Below are 12,825 nucleotides of genomic sequence, written 5' to 3'. Positions count from 1 at the left end.
ATGGAAAAGTCATGTTCGAATATAGATATTTAAGCATTCAATGACGTTTATGCCTGTTTCACACCCATATTATGTACAGTTCCTAAACGTTCTTCTTTTCCATTTGAACGGTGAACGCACGGTGAGCGAACGGTGAACAAACACAGAGCGAAAGGTAAACGAACGCAAAGCGAACGATGAATGCAAAATGGTCTATCTATTAGAAATCTTTCGGATTTTCCCCTTGGATTGAAAGTATTTCATAATCAGGTAAGAAATAGAATATGTATATTTAATGAATAAATAAATAATAAGATAAACCGGAATCCAGACGTTCTACAGTTCTGAGGATATTCAGTCTAAACAAAGCATAGTATATTTTTGTTTAAGTACTGATTCGAACGTATAGTTCTCATGAAATAATGGTGAAGTTTACAGGATTGATACTTAATATTGTTCATGCAGCAATCATACAAAATCAAAAGCAGATATATATGTACATCGTGTACAGTATTACATGTACAGATACATATGTACATCGTGTACAGTATTGCATGTACAGATATATATGTACATCGTGTACAGTATTGCATGTACAGTTACATATGTACATCGTGTACAGTATTACATGTACAGATACATATGTACATCGTATTTAATTTTTTAATGCATTAGCATATACATATACATGCACTTACACTCCTACGTACAGGTTCCTTTTTCATTTTATCCTCGCTACGAAGATCGACCCTTTAACTTTGATGTTTCAAATGGCAGTGCAAAGACAAAAGACTGAACGTTGAACGAACGGTGAAAGCTTTGTGAACGGTGAGCGCACGGTGAACGCTAAATTGTGAACAGAGAGAGAGAGAGAGAGAGAGAGAGAGAGAGAGAGAGAGAGAGAGAGAGAGACAGACAGACAGACAGACATAGAGAGAGAGAGAGAGAGAGAGAGCACGGTGAACGCAAGGAGAGCGCACGATGAACGCTAAACTGTGAACAGAGAGAGAGCACGGTGAACGCTAAACTGTGAACTGAGAGAGCACGGTGAACTCACGGCAAGCGCACGGTGAACGCTGAACTGTGAACAGAGAGAGCACGGTGAACGCACGGAGAGCGCACGATGAACGCTAAACTGTGAACAGAGAGAGCACGGTGAACGCACAGAGAGCGCACGGTGAACGCTAAACTGTGAAAAGAGAGAGCACGGTGAACGCACGGCGAGCGCACGATGAACGCTAAACTGTGAACAGAGAGAGCACGGTGAACGCACGGAGAGCGCACGGTGAACGCTAAACTGTGAACTGAGAGAGCACGGAGAGCGCACGGTGAACGCTAAACTGTGAACAGAGAGAGCACGGTGAACGCACGGAGAGCTCACGATGAACGCTAAACTTTGAATAGAGAGAGCACGGTGAACGCACGGAGAACGCACGGTGAACGCTAAACTGTGAACAGAGAGCACGGTGAACGCTAAACTGTGAACAGAGAGAGCACGGTGAACGCACGGCGAGCGCACGGTGAACGCTAAACTTTGAATAGAGAGAGAGCACGGTGAACGCACGGAGAGCGCACTGTGAACGCTAAACTGTGAACAGAGAGCACGGTGAACGCTAAACTGTGAACAGAGAGAGCACGGTGAACGCACGGCGAGCGCACGGTGAACGCTAAACTTTGAATAGAGAGAGAGCACGGTGAACGCACGGAGAGCACACGGTGAACGCTAAACTGTGAACAGAGAGAGAGAGAGCACGGTAAGCGAACGGAAAAGTTGTAAAGTAGAACGTTTCAGGAACTGTATTGATGTGTAAACGAATATTTGTAAACATCGCGATATGAAAATTGTGTTATCAGCACTAAAATGTTAAATGAATAAGAAATATGCACATAAAAACACGCCATTGAAATTTTTATATTTGCATTATATTTACAAATGATTTTATGAGAAATGATGTTATTATTGATGATGGAAAAATTGCACTTCATTAAACCATACAGCGATGAGTTATAAGACATATTTGAACTAAAGATTTATATATTACTCCGCCGGATCAAAGAGTTTCTGGTACCCCGGATGAAGTATGAATTGGAGGCCCTCTGAGAAAGTCTTTCTGTTATAAGTTTAATCTTATACCAAATTCATCATGAAACTAACAAAAAATTATTCTTGTTGTTTGATTAGAAGTATAAAACTTAATTCAACCATTGATAGATATAATTAGTTGTAAGCAAATATGACCATTTCTTTACAATTTTGGTTTTAAACTTTTACGTGAGAAGTTACCTCCAATAATGCTGTGCAAGGCACACGAAAAATTTAATATCTAATGAATACAGACAACACATACGCCATTTAAAAAATTGGTATTAGACCCGAGATTCTGAATCAGTTCATCGCCAGAATCTTATACTAAAATTAATTTCCCAGCAGGTATATACATACATTAGTATGACAACTTTTATCATTTTTTTTTCTATAGATATTATTCTAAAGCAACAACGCATTGATATTTTAAGCGGGGTATGTTCCCTTATTACTTATTCCCGACTTTTGTACTGCAAACACCGAATTCAATTTATGAAGTTTAAAATCTGAAAGTTTTCACACACAGCCGACTTTAAATCAACTATTTCTCCCAAAACACCCTGTCTTTGAAATGTCACATCTCATGCATGTATTTCGCATTCAAAATTTCTTAATAGAATTTAAAAAAGAAAATTTGAATCAGCAGGTAAAATTTTGTGACTAGCACTTTGTGACCTTCTATTTGTTATCTTCATCAGTATATAAGCATGAAAAAATTCATATCAAACCACTGTTGAAATTCGACGTCTGCTTAACATGAAGTGTTGGGTTTTCATTTGTTTGCTAGGCATTGCCACCACATCAGCTAAACCTTACCATCATCAGCTGAGATCAGACGAGAATGAAAGTAACAGCAAAGAATCAGGGGTGTGTATACTTTTAATAGAATTATCAGTGATATCATCATTCTTAGCTTAATCAAATCATATGCAACCGTTTATAGTTTACAGTTGAATTGTGACGGTAGAACAATCCAAACAAATTTATTGAGCTATAATTACATATGTAGAACAATGTTCCGTGAATGCTAGCACCAGTAGTAAAATAGATGAACTATTCAAATTTAAACAGCGTTATCAACAACAACAAAAATCAGGGTAAAACGAAAAGACCTATAGTGGAGAACCATTTTCAAGAAAAGTCACATTGCTACCTATACCTGGTTTTCATATGTTCATTTCGAACATATAATTTATTATGTACAATGTTGATATTAACCTTCGAAACACCATTTCCCCCTTAAAACACCGATTATGACATGCATTTTGGCTTTAAAGTCCTTCAAGACAGACCTCCCCTTAAGATTAAAAAAAAAAAAAATTTGATAGGTTACAAACTTAGGAACAATTTACAATAGTTTTTTTAAGGACATCCCTGCCTTGGAGTCGATTAATGAAAAATTGACAAAAAATTCGGGGAAACTGTTCTCGAAAACCTGGTTCATATTTACAGGGGTGTTACTTGTGCTTAGAATAGCTCAGTCAGCTGCACCAGTGGCAGTATATGCAGCGATTGAGTTTTTGTTTTTTTTAAATAATGGTTCGAATCCGCCTCACTCCACATTTTTTCAACATTTTTTTCGTATCTATTATAAATATATGTATATTTGTCTTCAACAATGTAGTTTAAACGTATATCTATTCTTTATATAAAAGGAATTAAAGAGAACGCAAATGTGAATTTTCTGCATACAAATGCAGTTAAGCGGAAACATCCTCGCCGTGGTTGAATTCATTTCACGGACAATGATCATTCATTCTGCGATATAGGGTACACTGTACTCAAGTTCGACGATAAAACAAAAAATGAAGTCAAATTCTACTCTGTATTCTACATGTAATATATTCATACATAATCTATCTATATCACAACCAAAGTTCATCCCGAAATTTCGTATAATATAAAAGACATACTAAAATTAATTATTATTTTCTAAAACCTGAGTCCTGGTACTGTACCACTAAACAGAATGTTTGTGAATTGCAACAAGCAATTATATACATAATGTGCAACATTAGAAATCTTGTTAAGTTGAATTTCTTACATCAATTCATAAACTGAAGTTAGTAATAGCTTCAAGTGAGTTTTTATATATAGTTATAATTCCAATGTTATTTATTACAATTGTTTTGATTGGACAAAAATAAAGCTGAACAAGAGTTTATACATCAATAAATCCGAAAACGCGATGTATTCATACAAGCCTGAAAACAAATAACATAGTGCGGGGAAACTATTCAAATTTTTGTAATTGTTAATAAAGTGAATGAATTGGAATTATAAGAATCAAACATTCTTTTTGAAGAATTTATCGATGTGTAAACTCCGGACATTTTACTCACAAACTTAACATAAAAGTGCTTCGCACTTTTATTCAGTTTGTGAGTAAAATGTCCGGAGTTTACACATCGATAAATTCTTCAAAAAGAATGTTTAATCCTATATTTTAAAAAATCAAACAAATTTTTTAACACAGGTACATCTATCTTTGAAACTAATCACAAGCATTCTAACAGCATTGATAATGTCGCAATTTTTAGGGTAGATGTGATAACTGTGGTTACATGTAAACTTTGCACCGGCCATTTTTGTTTTAATTTTTCATTAGCAGATTATTGTTATTTTAGGAACAGGGAGAGGTAGATATTAATAAATGCCTTCAACCCTCTGTACCTGGAGGCAGTCCTCCGCCAGGATGTCCATCCCAACCTCCACCCAAGCACAAACCATCACCACCGCCCGAATGTCCACCAACACCGCCTCCAGGTGAAGAAGGAAAGTATCCACCACCACCACCAGGATGTCCACAACCAACGCCACAACAAGATCGCAGACAAAATGGAAACAGTCAATCACAAAAGGACAAACCATCACCACCGCCCGAATGTCCACCAACACCGCCTCCAGGTGAAGAAGGAAAGTATCCACCACCAGGATGTCCACAACCAACGCCACAACAAGATCGCAGACAAAATGGAAACGGTCAATCACAAAAGGACAAACCATCACCTACGCCACAACAGCAGCAGCAAAATCGTCAACGAGAGATCAATGGTTTTCTCAATGCTCTTGAAAGAATACTTATTGATGACGAATAGATAAGACTATCTCGTTGCCAATGCGAGAAGTCTCCGACACTGATGACCAATTTCTAGTATACTGTGTATTAAAGTTTGTTTTCTACATCATATATATTACCTATTTACTCCTTTTTGTGAATTCCATTTCGTTCTTTTTTTCCACACTGAATTTGAGAAATGCTGTATATTTTGTTTCCCTCTTAATAAAAGCTCTCTGCCCTGAAAATCCTCTTTCGTTGTATTCTTCGTATTCTTATAATAAAAACGAATAGATGAAAGAACTAACCATGCAACAATATTGATTCCGATCCGAATGATTTCTGTACCCCCATGGGGTGGTACAAAATTCCAAAATTGATCTTTATGCTTCTGTTGCCAACACTGACCTGTATATGCATGAGGTGATATGACTTTCTATTTACCCATGGTCAGAAAGTGTAAGTCTATGTAGAATTAGATAATATGATATAGATATTGTGTTTGTGAAATACTACACCCACGATCGTGATCGTGATCGAGTTTAATTGTGGCAAGTTTTAACGTGATATTTAAGAAATAGATTTGAAAAATACATGAAAAATATGCCGGAGTGATGCGTTGCAGTTTCAAAAGTAAAAATAATTTCTTATATTTACATTCTAAACAGCTGCAGAACTGTAGCTTTCTGAGAAAATATTGGAACAGATCAGAGAGCTACAGATCCACCCCTTCTAAAAACCTTTGATTTACGGCGTACAAAAAATTGCGCACGGTTGAGGCCTCACATCATTGTATTATTGTATTGCTGTTTCATAAATTTAATATCAAACAAATTCTTAACATATCTTCCTACTATACTTGTGTCCAAACATACCTTCAAATATTAATTAAAGCCCAATACGACCCGAAACTCACAGCTTCAATTGATTTCGTTTCTTGACGTAGCCATGTTAGGTAGCCGGTCCTGTTGCTATTGGTAACGATTCATAACATTCGTTACAAGTTATGTATTCGGTCTTCATTCATCATAAATACGAATAATTAATAGAAATTAAAAGATATAGTTAATCTTAAGGTGAAATATGCTCTTGATTATTGAAAATGCTACAAAAGCCGAGTCTGGTCCCTTACGCTCGTGTGACAGGGATGGGGACCGAACCAGATTAATCAAAGCCGTGTATTAAACGTGAGTTTACCTATTTGAATAAACACCATTTAACCCAAACTGGGATGATTCATTATCAAAAATGTTAGTAAAACATTTATGGGAATGTTAGTTCACATCTAGACATTATTGTGTAAGTATGGAAATGAACCGGGATTCGAATTGACTGGCAACCTAACATGGCTGCGTCAACGAACAAAATCATTAAAAGCTGTGAATTTTCGGGTCGTATATTTAAATATGAATGAATATTTAAAGGTATGTTTGGACACAGTATGTAAGGACTGTTTTGATATTGAATTTATGAGACAGCAATACAAGAATACAATGATATAAATCTTCAACCGTGCGCATATTTTTAAAAATAATTTTTTATTGCGCATTTTTTTTTTTTGCGCCGTAAATCGAAGGTTTTTATAAGGGGTGGGACCTGTAGCTCTCTGATCTGTCCCAATATTTTCTCAGAGAGCTATAGTTCTGCAGCTACATTCTATCCGACATTGCATTCATTGGGTAATGAAATGTATACCATTACAATTGGTAACGATATCTAAGGCAAAGACTTTTGAAATGTAATTATATTTAATATGATGAACTGACAATCTTGGTCACATGGTTCTGACGTTTATCTTTCATTAGTTTCAATTATTTATAATAATAATGACATCGAACAAGTCTTCCGTTCGTTTTGAAATGATGTGATCAAAGTTTCCCACATAATTCCCCTTAAACCACTAATTACGTGTGATCAATTATCGTGTATCAGCAATATCAACCAAATGCCAAATAGTTTTCGTCTAAGAGATAGAGAGCAGCTAAGTTTCCTATATCATTGATATATATATATATATATATATATATATATATATATATATATATATATATATATATATATCTTATTGCGTAATCAATGATTATATTGCAAATGTGTTGTTTATAATGGTAGTTTTGTCCTGTGCTACAATTTAAGGGCAAAATTATGAATGTAAGTGGTTTCTTCTCGTCAAACGCAATAATCGAAAACATAATGCCCTACATGAATGCCAAGCAGAAAAACTTCTATATTGTAAACAATGGCCTAATTCTTTAACATTACCAGGTAGTGTACAACCTAATTTTGATAATATGTTTTAACTTTAAAGTTATAACTTTCCAGAACAGTCCCGGACCATTCGATATCTGACATCATGGACAGTTTTCGACTTATTACTAACTCTCAATATCTGTGTCATCACAAAACGCGTTCAACCAAAATAAAAAAAAAACTTTCTTGTGTTCCAGCGTGTGTTTGTACATATCAGTAACTGTTAATGAATTATTACAAAAAGTCATGAAAGTGACTTCTATAATCATGGAAAAATCAAGAGTTTATTGTTCAGCTGTTGATCTTAAAAAGATCTTTTTATCGACCTTTATTCCCATAAAAACTTTTAACCCCATATTGTGGCCCCAATCTAGCCCCAAAGCATCACAACATAACTGAAAACTGAATTCACACAACACAGATATACCCCAACACCAATATGACTACTATAGACTGAGGTCATGATGTCATAGTTCATGGTATTATATGAAAGACCTTGCCATAAGAAATCTATATACAAAATATCAAACCTCTATCTGAAGTAAATCAAGAGATATTGAATAGGTCAGATTTCAATCAAAACTAGGTCAAACTTTCAGGTCAAGGTCATAAGATCAAACACCAAAGTATATCAAGTTCTTACCATAAATAATTTGTATACAAAATATAAAAGTTCTACCTCAACTACTTCAGGAGATATTGATTAGGTCAAGCTTTTTAAGAAAGTAGATCAAGGTCAAAAGATCAAATTCGACTGTATCACAAGAATTGTATAAAAAAAAAATCTATATACAAAATATAATACCCCTACTTTAAATAAATCTGAAAATATTCAATAAATGACGTTTTCTTAAAAGTATCATGTCAAATCCCAATATCACAAGGTCAACGATAATAGTATGAAATAAAAATTCTGTAGGCAAAATATGAAAGATCTACCTTAGATAGTTCAAGAGACATTGAATAGGTCAGGATTGAAAAAGTAGGTCCAATTGTAAGGTCAATGTCACAAGGTCAAACTTCACAAAATAACAAAGTTTTGCCATAAAGAACTTTTATATAAATCATGAAATAGTTCAGTGGAAATTGAATACGTTAGTTTTTTTTTAAGTATGTCAAACTCCAAGGTCAAAAGATTAAACACCATTGTGGACAAAGTCTTGTCATATAGAATCTATATACAAAATATGAAAGCCCCACTTCAAGGAGTTCTAGATATATTTAATAGGTTGTGTGTTCTTAAAAGTTGGTCAAACTCAATGTACAAGGTAAATGGTCATGTTATGAAATAAAAGGTCTTGCCGTAAGAAATATATATATATATATATATATATATATATATATATATATATATATATATATATATATATATATAAGATATGAAAGATATCCCTTAAATAGTTCAGGACACATTGTATAGGTAAGATATTTCTGAAAAGTAGATCAAACTTCCAAGTCAAGGTCATAGAATTACACACCATTGCATCACATAAAAAGTCTTTTCATAAAGAATGTATATACAAAATATGAAAGTCCTAGCTTTGATAGTTCAAGAAATATTTCCAAAGACTCTTTTCCTGTATTAGCATGAAAGGTGAAGATAACGAACAGTGATCAATCTCATAACTCCTATAAGCAATACAAAATAGATAGTTGGGCAAACACGGACCCCTGGACACACCAGAGGTGGGATCATGTGCCTAGGAGAAGTAAGTATCACCCGTCGACCGGTCACACCCGCTGTGAGCCCTATATAACACTTTGATACCCTATTTTGGCTCCATCCTACCTCCGGGGACCATGAATTGCACAAACCTGGATCTACTCTATGCCAAGTTTTCATGTAAATTGTCAATTTTTTTTTTGGCCCAGTGATTCTTCAGAGGATTTTCTAAAGATTATCCTCATATATTCACATGTAAAACTTTGATCCCCTATTATGGCCCGATCCTACCCCAGGGACCATGCTTTTAACAAACTTGAATCTCCAGTATGTTAGGAAGCTTTCATGTAAAGAACTTTTCTCGAGAAGATTTGTAGATGATCCACCCTATTTTTACATTTTCGTAATTATCTACCCTTTGAAGGGGGCATGTGAATCCCCATCACCCAAGGATGATGCCGGCTATTTTTTTTTTAATTTAAGGTAAGTCGTGGTATCTTGTTTAGAAAAATGTACTAAACGATAAAAGAAGCAATAATTTCTTAATTTCTTCCACTCCCGGAGAAATAAATGACAAAATCTTTTGATTTCTTAAATTACTTTATTGGGAGAACTTAATTTTTTCCCAAAACCCTTAAAATTTGCGTCATTTTACTATTTTCACCTTATTAAAGATGATAGAAAATAGTAGAAATGACTTAAATAGGAGACATATTTCAAGCCCCGTAAAACCCAGGAGATTCCGGAGGCTTCGCCCCCTGGGTCCCCACCGGGGCGAAGCCCTGGACCCAATGGGGGCCTCAGGGCGGCCCCCAGCCTCATAAAGTGGCGCCCCCGTAACCGCAATTCCTGGATCCGCCTCTGCCAGTGGTTCTGGAGAAGATGAAAATGTGAAAAGTTTACGGACAGACAGACAGGCGGGCGGACGGTAAACAACAGGTGGTCAGAAAAATTCACTTGATCTTCCAGTACAGGTGAGCTAAAAGTTAAAATTGGTCTTCCGTTGGAAACTGGGAAACCTTAATAATGAAAATAATGTTCTCCAATTTCCAATAGCTGGAAAATAAACTGAACTTGTAGTAGCCCCCCTCCCCTCCCCCCCCCCACTTTTTTTTTTTTTTTTTTTTTTTTTTTTTTTTTATACATGTACATGTATTGAGACCATAGAAAATAAAACCTAGAGCGGTACTTTTGCCAACCGTCAAAGTCCTAAGCCGTGGGGGAAGGGGATTTTACTAGCCAAAGGTGACGAGCCACGGTGGAAGATGAGGGAGGGTGTGTGGGTTGTTGACCCTTTTCACTACATGGGATCAATTTATCAGTTCAAAGTTCACATTCTTACATTTCCACTACCATTCACTACTGCTATAAAAATTAAAAAGTGGAAAAGGTGTCAGCCAATCTATTTCATTTCAGGTCACATGTGAAAATAACTAACTTTGCATGTAAAAATAACGGAAAATGTACCTTGTCAAAAAATGGGAAGGGGAGAGTCCCCCCCCCCCCTAACCCTTGCTACATGCTCAAGAGTGATGTTACTATTTATTCACAACTGAATTATGTAAATTTCAAAACCTGTTTATGTCATACACTTTTATGAAAAGACCCCCCCCCCCCCCCAACACGAGGAAAGAGGTTTCATTATTTTGTACATGTATTAAACCACTTGATCGCGATCTTCCTTCAATGAGTAAATCAAGAATATTCTTTAGAATAGTTGTTTTCAAACAATTCTACAAACAACTAGATCACTTTATAACTACGAACAAAAAAAACGTCTATCCGAAAGAACAACATCTGTGACTTTGGTCTAACCATTTGTCTATTAGAGGCAAGTCGGTAAAAGTTAGAACCAGGACCCGCAAATCTCCGGAACGCGCGGCTGACTCAGACCGCCTTTTGAAGTAATTATTTAGAGTTTTTAAACGATACATAAACAATCTGAAAAGGTATGCTAAATAGGCAAATATTAGGGTACTAAGCCTCCTGATCTACTACTGTATTGACTGGTGGGTTTACGTGACTCATAGTATCCAATTTTACAGATGGTTTGATATTGTTTAAATACGTAAGAATTCAGAAGTTGCCTACATTTAAAAACAGTAATTTCCAAAGTCTTGTCCGTGCCACGAGACGAAGACTTCATCACCAGCTTGCCTCCATATGGCCTGTGTTCGAAGGTAAGACAGATTTGTTTTCTTTTCCCATAATGCACAATCTGACTCTTGTAACGGTAAAAAGCACGACGTGTTATGTACCATGTATATTTATGTTAAAACCTCACTGATTATCCAAGGCAACATAGCAGCTTTGTTTGTTTCCAAATATCATAACAGAAAACATGTTGAAGTGTAAAAGGTTGTCATTTATTTAAATGACGAGAAAATGTAAATCATAAAATAATAAAAGAATTGGCTGGGAGACAAACCAGCATCAAAGATATTGTTGACATATAAACTGTTTCTTGACTAGAAATGCAGGTCAATAAATTATTACACAACAGTGGTCTCCCAGCCACAATATTTTTACAAAACACAGATGTGATAATGCTATAGAATATATATGTATATTTAAGAGATGCTATTGAGTTGTTTTAAAACATAAGGTACCTGTAGGTCAGATACTAATATGGTCCTCGATTCCAAACTTAAAAATCACAATAAAGTTAGATAAATTAAAATGTTACAGTCATACTGATTAAAACCAACTTTTGTTATACCTATTTAGAACAGATACATCTCTGATTTTGATGAATATGAATAACAAAATTCACAATTTTCATAATTGTAACAATTTTCCACTAATTTTAGAACACCGTGGACGCGTTTGTTTACCTATACTGATTTTATACTGACACTGTAACTTAGTGCGTATATATTCACCTCTTTTTCCTTAATAAAATGAGGACATTTAGAATTTCGGTCCGGAGTACAATATTCGTATTTATTGATATTCGTCTATTACGATTACACGCTAGTTCAATATGCGACGTAAGCCCCGCCCACTTCATTACCACATTCTGCTTAAACATTTCTATATTCTAAGAACTAAAGGCAGTTTTTCGACGCGAAGAAAAAGAAATCAATTATTTCTCTTTTTCCAATTTTGTTTCAAAATGGGCAGGCTTGATTAGCCGTGAATTCCAAGAAAATTTATTCACTATTTCGATTGATTCGTAAAAGAAATGTTCTAAGATTTTCAAATAGAACTGAGTAAATGTAAGTAAAGCGTAACATAACATTCCCACTTTAGTCCCTTGGTATCAGATCTAAGATTCTCATTTCATTTTAGTTTTAAATCTAGGCCTTATACCACCCAAACATAAATTCATTATGAATTAAGATTATAATTAGTCTAGATCTGAAAATAAATGAATTCTGAAAAAAGTCTACACCAAACTGTCTGCATGTATGTATAATTAAATAGGTATATTTTTTTTTCAAAGATGTTTCCTCCATTAATCAAAATTACCTGCCAATTTACTTAATTAACTGTCTGTCTGAAAAACAAAACGATAGCATTTAATTCGTTTCCAATATGTGCATTGTGCACCTGTTAAGGATTCATGAAATTTGCCCATTTACATTTTAAGAAAGTTTCATAAGAAAAAAAAAAAAAAAGGCCTTCACAACAGTAAGTGCAGTCTGATTCATGACATTGGAATATTGTACACTGTCACATTTACATTTCGAAAAAAAAAAGTAAGAAAATATATGTTCAAACGAAAGTGTCCTTCGAATTGTAAAACGACTTGATCCGTCAAAACTAAGTTTAATATTTGTTTATATT

At 35.1% G+C, this 12,825-nt stretch overlaps 1 protein-coding gene across 1 annotated transcript; it reads left to right on the top strand.

The window, feature by feature from the left end:
* The first annotated feature begins 2,821 nt into the window (after nt 1–2,821).
* LOC130048725 (circumsporozoite protein-like) lies at nt 2,822–5,163 on the top strand. The gene is made up of 2 exons (XM_056145768.1): nt 2,822–2,932; nt 4,693–5,163. The coding sequence occupies exons 1-2, from the start codon at nt 2,822–2,824 to the stop codon at nt 5,161–5,163; spliced, it is 582 nt and encodes a 193-aa protein (XP_056001743.1).
* Nucleotides 5,164–12,825: the final 7,662 nt, after the last annotated feature.

The sequence above is a fragment of the Ostrea edulis genome, chromosome 7 (assembly GCF_947568905.1).
Source record: "Ostrea edulis chromosome 7, xbOstEdul1.1, whole genome shotgun sequence".
In the NCBI taxonomy this organism is placed as follows: domain Eukaryota; kingdom Metazoa; phylum Mollusca; class Bivalvia; order Ostreida; family Ostreidae; genus Ostrea; species Ostrea edulis.
Note: the sequence above shows the minus strand (reverse complement) of the source record. Positions and strands in the feature narration are given on the sequence as shown.

Bases quoted from the DNA above. Each gene is read 5' to 3' on its own strand.
- LOC130048725 (XM_056145768.1), top strand. From the start codon at position 2,822: ATGAAGTGTTGGGTTTTCATTTGTTTGCTAGGCATTGCCACCACATCA. The intron at 2,933-4,692 runs GTGTGTATACTT...TTGTTATTTTAG, and splicing joins GTAACAGCAAAGAATCAGGG to GAACAGGGAGAGGTAGATAT.